At 49.6% G+C, this 8,986-nt stretch overlaps 1 protein-coding gene across 1 annotated transcript; it reads right to left on the bottom strand.

Moving 5' to 3' along the window:
- Positions 1 to 2,835: 2,835 nt before the first annotated feature.
- LOC136291573 (nucleolar pre-ribosomal-associated protein 1-like) lies at positions 2,836 to 7,176 on the bottom strand. The gene is made up of 5 exons (XM_066186749.1): positions 7,172 to 7,176; positions 6,900 to 7,029; positions 6,778 to 6,832; positions 5,637 to 5,776; positions 2,836 to 4,453 (listed from the first exon to the last, which is right to left on the bottom strand). Exons 1-5 carry the CDS (start codon positions 7,174 to 7,176, stop codon positions 4,379 to 4,381), a joined length of 405 nt encoding a protein of 134 aa, XP_066042846.1. The 3' UTR covers positions 2,836 to 4,378.
- Positions 7,177 to 8,986: the final 1,810 nt, after the last annotated feature.

Consider the following 8,986-nt stretch of genomic DNA (forward strand, 5'->3'; position numbering starts at 1 on the left):
GTGCACGAGACAGTACACTACAGTTTGTGGCAAATTTATTATTTCACTTAAAAATTTCTCTCTTTCCCTTTCCCCTTTCAAAATAAGACTTGTGAGCGTAAGCTTTTGGCAAGAGGCAGACAACAAATACCTGTCTGAGAGAAACAGCAGTAGCACTTAATGCAACTGTTCACTTCCTAGGAAAAGCCATCTCAGGTTTCAGTTGTAACAGGAGGAGGCATAAAAGCTACTTGTTATCCAGCCATTAATGAAAGCAAGCAAAGCACATGGACCAAAACAATCAGCACCTAACTCTTCCCTGTTAACTTCATCTCCCTCAGGGAGCTAGAAAGAACTGGATGAAAGCCACAAATAAACTTTGTTTGCCTGAGTCTCAGCTCCCATTAGAAAGGAATTCTCTAGAGGCCACAATGCAAATAAAGCTGTTAAAGGTGAACTGGGAGTAAGTGACAGCATGATGACCACAGAATGCTGAGGAACTACAGCTGCAGTCCTACAGAACCTAGCTGCCCCACTGGTTTCCAAGCCTTGGACTGTCAGTGCTGACATTTTGCTGCCCCATTAGTGCTCTCTACCTGGTTTGCATTTTAATTAGGTCATGTAAATGACCGTGCCTTAGAAAACAAAAACCCAAATGCAATTATGAAGTACCTTTTAATTCCAGCACCTGTGCCAAGACTGCATTGCCACCAGCAATGAGAAAGGAGAGAGCAAACTGAATACAGGCCATGCGGGCATCTGTTCTCCCCTGGAAACATAAAAATGTAAATATAAAATTAAAAAAAAAGCTGTCAGCACACAGGCGGTACCCAACTGCAGAATCAATACTGCAACTGCTGATTACCTGTACCAGCGCCACAAATGGGTAAATGAAACAACTTCTGTAAACATGCTGCATGCAGCCACAGACCCACATTTACATGCAATACATCCACAGTGTATTCAGCTAAAACGCTTCTGGCATGAAGCAGATCACTTTTACCTAAAAAGGAAAATGTGCTAGTTCACGTGCTCTTCAATTCCAGAGATATGAGACCAGGCCACAGATCTAAAGAAAAAGGAAACATGAACAGCAGTTTCATGCCAAACCCTGCGTCACTGAACCTCCTCACTTGTGCCCTGCTTGGTCAGGTCACAAAAATGCCCATTAAAAGGGGCAAGTATAAAACTACCAACTCAGGCACAGTGGAAGCAGCGACACCCTGACCTGTAACAGCACCACAGGATATGAACAACGGATCACAGAATGGTTCGAGTTGGAAAGGATCCTAAGGATCACCTCATTCACCTCCTGCCATGGGCAGAGATGGCTTCCACTATCCCAGGGTGCTCCAAGCCCTGTCCAACCTGACCTTGGACACTTCCAGGGACAGGGCAGTGACAGCTTCTCTGGGCAACCTGTGCTGGACAGCGTCTCACCACCCTCATGGCCAAGAATCTCCCCCCAATATCCTATGTAAATACACCCTCTTTTAAAAAAAACCTCATCCCTCATCCTATCACTACACTCCCTGACAGAGTCCCCCCATGGTTTACAATTTTTTATAAACCTGCTGTGCAAAATAATCTGCATGTAAAGATGATTCTGTGTATGCAAAAGATAAGGCAGCAGGGACTCATGAAAAGGCTGAAAGAAGAAATATAGAAACAAACAAAATTTTGCTGGAAGCTTTGGGCCTGGTATTTTTGTGTTAAAAACTCACCTCTGATAACCAGCTGTGACACAATTTCATGGAAAGCTGTACAAGAGTAAGACCTTTTGGATGCTTGTTTCCTTGTACCTTACTGGAGCACTTGAGCAGCTTGTGGTCAAAAGACTACACCCAAGCACTCAAAATTAAGGGTGGAGGTACTCCTGCAGACAACTCCTGCAGTGAGGTCAAAACTCGAGGAATCTGACAGTTCCAGAACTATAAAAGGTGGTTCCAGGGAAAAAGGGATGTTTGGTTTTTTGCCTTCCATTTGACTGCTTAATAAAGAAAACGTCTGAATTTTCACCTCACATGGCACAAACCTAACACAAACTTACACATTCACTCTGCAAGTAATCTTTAAAATCTAGAAACAATATGTCAACATTGCAAACAATACTGGATTAATTTTATACTTGCATTTGGAATGACACTTAGATATTCTTGTTCTGGTTTGTGTCAATCCTGACTATTTTTAGCAAACAGGGAGGAAACAAGAGATAGTTTCTTCAGGAAAAAGAGGAGTGACTTCTTCCCCTCACTCACATATTCCTCTTAAGGATTTCCAGTTAGAGATAATTTGGATTATTCTGTTTATGCTTTCAAACACAATTACCCTGTATTAGTACTGAGCAATATCCCCTCTCCAACTTCCATTTATTTCAGTGGGACCAAACCACAAAATGACTGACTAGTTTCCAGGAGTGTACTATCGCTTTCACTCTGTTTTAGACACCAGAAGGACAGTTCACAGAAACTGTACATTTATGTTTCTCCACAGCTCGTTGGCAACACGTAAGGCATTTTCATGTGTCCAGTTAGGCACAGTCAAGGACTTCAGCCTGACACAGGACAGGAAGGGAGAGTTAAGCTCTTGCAGATGAAAATACAACAAACATTGGCAACAGTTTGTTCCCAACAGTTAGCTAAAAATGCTGGTGGAGCCATGGCATAGCATTTCATTGCATGCAGGACCTTAATTTACCTTCTTGCATCTTCTTTCCAACAATCCAGGCAGGTATTTGTCATTGAAATCGAAATGACTATATAGATCCCTTGCTGAACCCGGGCCCTGAGCCACCATTGCTGACAGCAGTGTAAGGCACCCCTGGCTCATCCTAAAAAGACAAAGCAGAGGGAAAACCTGCAGGTTATTTCCAGGATCATGGTTATACTAATCACCAAACCAACAGATTAAAACTTCAAGAGAAAATAGAAGGGAAGTTAAATAATCAAAGCAATTATTTTAGGTAGTAATAACAGCAGCTGGGAAAGAGGGGTGAGGGAGGAAGGGAGAAGGAAATGCCTTTTCATATTCTTCCCCAAAATTAGGCCATAAGGTGAGGCTGGATGTTCCCTTTATCAAGTAGTTTAAAAGGGTGAAAGTGCCAAAACGAACAACTCTAAGATGACCTGTTCATGGCAGTGGGGCTGGACTACGCAAGCCTTAATTATGATTCTATGAACTCCTAAATTCATAGAGGTCTGCCATTTATTTCAACAGGAATACATAAGAGGACAGCAGACCTCCATCATCTGAACAGCCACTACCATGAACAGATTTGTAACTTGTCCATCGTGCATCTGTCATGGACAATCTGTAAAAAGCCGTGTGGTTCAAGCAGAGATCCCATCTAGACATGCAATAAAGAAAATCCCTCTGCACAGCAAAGAGGTTGCACAGAAAATGCAGAGCATCTCCCACCAGAAATCTGCAGCCCCCTCTGTGCAGGTTCTAGAAGGATTCCTCCAGAACCTGCAATCTTTAAACATTTCATCAGAAGTGCACATCTTGCACAGCCTCAAAATTTGTTTCCAGTTTACACATTTGAGATTCTTTGTCAGGTTAAAAAGCCTGCTGCAATAAGATCAACTGCACAGCTCAGGAAGCACAGCTGTGCCTATGAACTAGGCAAGCAGAGAAAAGGTTTTCCAGTTCTGCTCAAAGACTGAAAGATGAGTCATTTGCCTCGGCCAAGTCAATTTCAGTCTGATTTTTTCTCTGCTTCCCTCTTCCTCCCAGGTCTGTACTGAAATGTCTCTGGCATTTGCAACTTTTTTCCCCATCCACAGGAGCATGAGAAATTGTTTGGTCTGGACTAAATAACAACAGTTATTGAGCAACCTAAAATGACCTCAGTTTTAGGAGACTGAAAAAATTACAGAAAAAGCCAGTCTGAAAGAGAAAAATCTATTATAAACATGGCAACCTGACTCCAAAAAAAATACAGGAAAACAAAGAACTCAAGAGCAGCTCTTTTTGCTGTCACAGGAAGACTGCCCAGCCCTGTTCCACGCAGTACATTCCACCCCACAAATCAAGCAGCAATAAAGTAAGAGGACTCAAGGTACCACCAGTGTTAGCTCTCACCAGGGCAGGCCCAACCGATGAAAACTACACCTTCAGGAAATTATCCTACAGCACTGGATTGTATGATGCATCAGAGCTTTCACTTTGCAAAGACTTCCACAGGCAATTATTTTATGACAAGTGGAAAAGGATTATTAAATAAAGGTGGATTATTAGCAATAACTCAAGATGAATTTTGAAACGTCCCGTACAGTCCCTCCAGATCAACTGACAGAGATTCTCCAGCAGAGCACCAAGAAGACTTACTTGTGATTTTCAGAATACAAAGCAGCATAGACCAGTCTCATATAGGAATGAATCAACTTTCTGACGATGTTCATTCCCACAAATGTGAGCGGTCGCTGGCTGTCCTCAGTAAAATGGCTTCTAGGGCTTGAAAGACTAACAGCATCTGCCGGATAAAAAAGTATGTTAGCATCTGACAATATCAGGTAAGACTTGAAATTATTAGCTGAGCAAATAGTAATAACCACCATCGATAAAGGGTAACCCCACCCCAAGAGGAAAGCTTCCACACACGAAAGTGACATTAACTTTTAGATTCTCTCCCAAATTAACGCTTCCTCTCGGAAAAGATCACTTTGGAGAGCATGTAGTTTCAAGGAATCATTGCTTTAAGAGACGGCTGCTCCTAAGTGGACGACGAAAAACAAAATGTCCCCGAGAAAAACACTGGGGCTGTTCCGGTCTTGCAATTATTTCCCTGCAGAGGAATCCAGAAACCACACAGCACTGGGCTGCGCCCATTACAAACACCAGCCCCTGTGAGCAATGGGATATTGAGGGAAGGCTGTCACTGAACACGACACAGATAAAAATGATACTGGAAGACAAAGAATAGCAGGCGATGGTTAAAAAGCCACACAATACAGTACTATGTTGTAAGCAGTCAGCAATGCTGCACCAGCATTCAGAGTGAAAAATTATTGAACTCTTTGTTCATTCGTCATATTCTGATGAGGATAAATTGTGTCCAGCTAAAATAAGAAAAATGAGGTCAACTTTACCAGCAGCTTCCTAGAAATACTGATATATCAGGGAGATACCTAAGAACATTTACTTTCACCAGACTATTGTTTTGCTTACTTAACTGCTTTTATTGATCCCCTTATTTCCTAAAAGATCTTTTGATAACATTTAAAGAACCTTAACAGCTTGATTTGGACGGGACGATTGGCTGTGTGTGTCATTAAATCCAGGAACATCTATGAACTGAAAAGAGCATCTCCCACTCGGTAGGTGCTTCTGCCACTGCTACTTCCAGAAAAAAAAGAAAAAAACCAAACCAAAGCCATAATCAATTATCAGAGTTATCTACACCACAAAGCATTTATTCACAGAACCACAGAGTATCTTGAGCTGGACCCACAAGGATCATCCAGTCCAACTCCTGGTCCTGCACAGCCACCCCAACAGTCCCACGCCTGACAGCGCTGCCCAAACCTTCCTGGAGCTCTGGCAGCCTTGGCCACTGTGACCATTTTCTGGCAACCTTTTGTCGCTTCTTCTCCAGGGTGGGATTGTTGGGACTGCAGCCGCCAGTCCCTGAATTACAAGCCCCCTGTCCAACTTACTTCACTTTCAGGCTTCCTTTCTCCATCGAGAAGCTTGAATATCTCAGCACACTCCATGGAAATTTTCACGTATCCCTCCACGACATCGTACACTTGGGCCGATGGCAGCGTCCTGGCGACGGACACGAACGTCTCCAGCCCTGCAAAGGCGCAGCGTCAACCCGGGGCACCGGCGCCCCGTGCAGGGCCCGCTCCGGCCCGGCCGCGACCCTGAGGGGCCGAGCGGTGCCATATGCGCCAGCCCCGCCAGCAGCACCACCGGTGCCACCCACCCCCTGCGACGTGCCCCGGGACGGCCGCCTCAGCCCCGGGACGGCGCGGCCGCCTCAGCCCCGGGACGGCGCGGCCGCCTTTGTCCAGCGCAGCCGCCTCAGCCCGGGACGGCGCGGCCGCCTTTGTCCAGCGCGGCCCCCTCTGCCCGGGACGGCGCGGCGCGGCCGCCTCCGCCCGGGACGGCGCGGCGCGGCGCGGCCGCCTCCGCCCGGGACGGCGCGGCGCGGCGCGGCCGCCTCCGCCCGGGACGGCGCGGCGCGGCGCGGCCGCCTCCGCCCGGGACGGCGCGGCGCGGCGCGGCCGCCTCCGCCCGGGACGGCGCGGCGCGGCGCGGCCGCCTCCGCCCGGGACGGCGCGGCGCGGCCGCCTCCGCCCGGGACGGCGCGGCGCGGCCGCCTCTGCCCAGCGCAGCCGCCTCCGCCCGGGACGGCGCGGCCGCCTTTGTCCAGCGCAGCCGCCTCAGCCCGGGACGGCGCGGCCGCCTTTGTCCAGCGCGGCCCCCTCTGCCCGGGACGGCGCGGCGCGGCCGCCTCCGCCCGGGACGGCGCGGCGCGGCGCGGCCGCCTCCGCCCGGGACGGCGCGGCGCGGCGCGGCCGCCTCCGCCCGGGACGGCGCGGCGCGGCGCGGCCGCCTCCGCCCGGGACGGCGCGGCGCGGCCGCCTCTGCCCAGCGCAGCCGCCTCCGCCCGGGACGGCGCGGCGCGGCGCGGCCGCCTCCGCCCGGGACGGCGCGGCGCGGCCGCCTCCGCCCGGGACGGCGCGGCCGCCTTTGTCCAGCGCGGCCGCCTCAGCCCCGGGACGGCGCGGCCGCCTTTGTCCAGCGCGGCCGCCTCAGGGCGCGCCTTTCCCGCCACGCAGAGCCCCTCACCTTTGGCGGCGGCCGCGGGGTTCCGCAGCAGCGCCGTGAGGCGGGCGCCATCGAACTCCTCGTCCCGCGGGCCGCAGGCTCCCCGCTCCGCTTCCCGGCCATGCCCGGTTCGGAGCCGGCACGGCGGCACCCCGGAATCGCCGCTGCTCCCGCAGGCAGGGGCGGGCGGAGCGGGAGCGGCAGCGGCCCGGAGATATCGCGGCCCGGGCAGGGTGGTGCTCCCGCGGTCCCGCCCCGGCCGAGTTGTCGGGCCTGCCCAGCGACCGGTGCTCAGGTGAGCAAAAAGAGTTAAAAATAGTTACCATGGAACGGCACAGAGTCCCCCTCCGGTTCACAAATTCAGAGTGTGCAGAGCCCGTTTTTATACAGTTTTTGGGCTTGGGCAACCGATTACGTCATGGGTTCTTTGTGTGTATGATTCTTGATTCATATTCATCTAGGGTCTTTTACGGTTGCAAGTCAGGTGAATAGTTTTTTCCGGGGAGACAGAAGCTTTTGTCCGGGTTTGCTGGAACCGGGTATTGAGATGTATGTCCTTGACGACAGTCGGGATGATGGCTGTGGGGCGCTGAGCACTCGGCTGACGGTGGCTGATGGCGGTGCTCAGCTCCATCAGCCAGGGGTCACACCCTCCTTTCTCTCCGCGATGGGTGATTATCTTCCCTCTCGGCAGAGGAATGTCTTCCAGGAACCCCGCATTCCTTTACGCTTAAGAAAGTGATGTTATCCAGTAAAACACAAACTAACTCTAAAATATCTACTACACAGGCTTATAAAGTATATTATTAAAAAACCCACGAATTAATCTCAAAACATTCACCTCAATCTCGTTCCACCATCCCTTCCCACCCCCTGCCGTGGGCAGGACACCCAGGCGGCTTTACCTCTAGTTCAGTCAGGCCACAGGGATCCGGGGCAGCCACAGCTTCTCTGGGCCCTGTGCCAGGGCCTCGGCACCCTCACAGACGAGAATTCCTTCCCAGTATCCCATCTGCAGCGGTCTCTCTCTTTTGTTTCAGCCTTACAGTTTTCTTGAAACTTAAATTTATGCAGGTATCCAAATACATTGGCAATTCCAGAAATCGGTAAGCACATAATATGGAAAGTAAATAACATTCTCAAGAGGGAGTTGCTCTGTTTTTGAGGGGGCGAAAAGAAAGGCTAGTGCTAGCAGAACTAGGGAAAAAAAAATTGATTTAACTCTGTTTTAAAAGGCTTAAAGTACCCATACTGAGATCTTCAAGGTAAAAGTCCTAGTTACCAGGCTTACAAGCCTGATAGTTATCATCACACCATATTTCACGGTTCTAGTATTTTAAAAGTACTGCAGAATGCTACTGAAAATTATTTTTATTTCAACTTGAAGTTAAATTATTCTCTCCCCTCACTGCCTGTGGAGCTGTTAGAGGCTTCCAGGAGGCTGGGGAAGCAGACTACGGGTTTCATTTCCAGCCAGGTCACTTCCATGTTCTGCTGGAGTGGACTTTGAAACCTGTGTCCTTTTCTTTCTCTATTATATCTGACAACTTTCCTCCCCCGAGTCTGCTTTTTGGCAAGACGCATTTACGGAGGGTCAGTCGAAGACCTCAGGCTCAGAAAAAAATCATCTGTTCTGCTGTGCTTACGTGTGCAACAGATGGGAGCAGCAATGAGTCGAGTAGTAACTTCTGAGCTGCCCGGTTTTTCAGTAAATCAAAATATTCTGTGATTCTTGCCAGATGAACTTATCATCATATCCAAGTTACACACACCCCTCTGGCATTTTCAAGGCTAAAAAGCAATTCCTGGTCCCTTGCATGAACCTCAGCTCCCCCCCTTGTTCAAGGAACAGTTCTAGATACAAGACTAACTGAGCCAAGCGACCCTTTCCTGCCTCAGTTACGTCCTCTGAGGCCTTTACTGTCCTGAACAGAAGGTAAACAGCCGAGCCCCAGCCCCGCAGTCCTGCCCAACTTGCCTTTGCTCCCAAACCTGAACCTTTTTCTTTGCTCTGGGATTCCTTACTCGTGCAATCCTGAAGACAAATATCTGATTTGGCAGATGAGACCATTTCTAACACAAAATCTTCACCGAGGTTTCTCTTCTGATTTCAGCCTTAAGCACTCCCGTCCTTCTCAGGCAGCCCCTATCTCCAGCCGTTAGCCATGGATCCTTGCTGTTCTATAGCTGACATTGCCACCCCTCAAGTCTCTTGATACGCATTTACATC

The sequence above is a fragment of the Chamaea fasciata genome, unplaced genomic scaffold (assembly GCF_029207755.1).
Source record: "Chamaea fasciata isolate MVZ Bird 193981 ecotype frontalis unplaced genomic scaffold, bChaFas1.0.hap1 SCAF_7, whole genome shotgun sequence".
NCBI classification, from domain to species: Eukaryota; Metazoa; Chordata; class Aves; order Passeriformes; family Sylviidae; genus Chamaea; species Chamaea fasciata.

Coding starts and splice junctions, on each gene's coding strand:
- LOC136291573 (XM_066186749.1), bottom strand. Junction 6,833..6,899: donor GGCGATTCCGGGGTGCCGCC/GTGCCGGCTCCG, acceptor CGGGACGAGGAG/TTCGATGGCGCCCGCCTCAC. Junction 5,777..6,777: donor CCCCGCGGCCGCCGCCAAAG/GTGAGGGGCTCT, acceptor GCGCCTTTGCAG/GGCTGGAGACGTTCGTGTCC.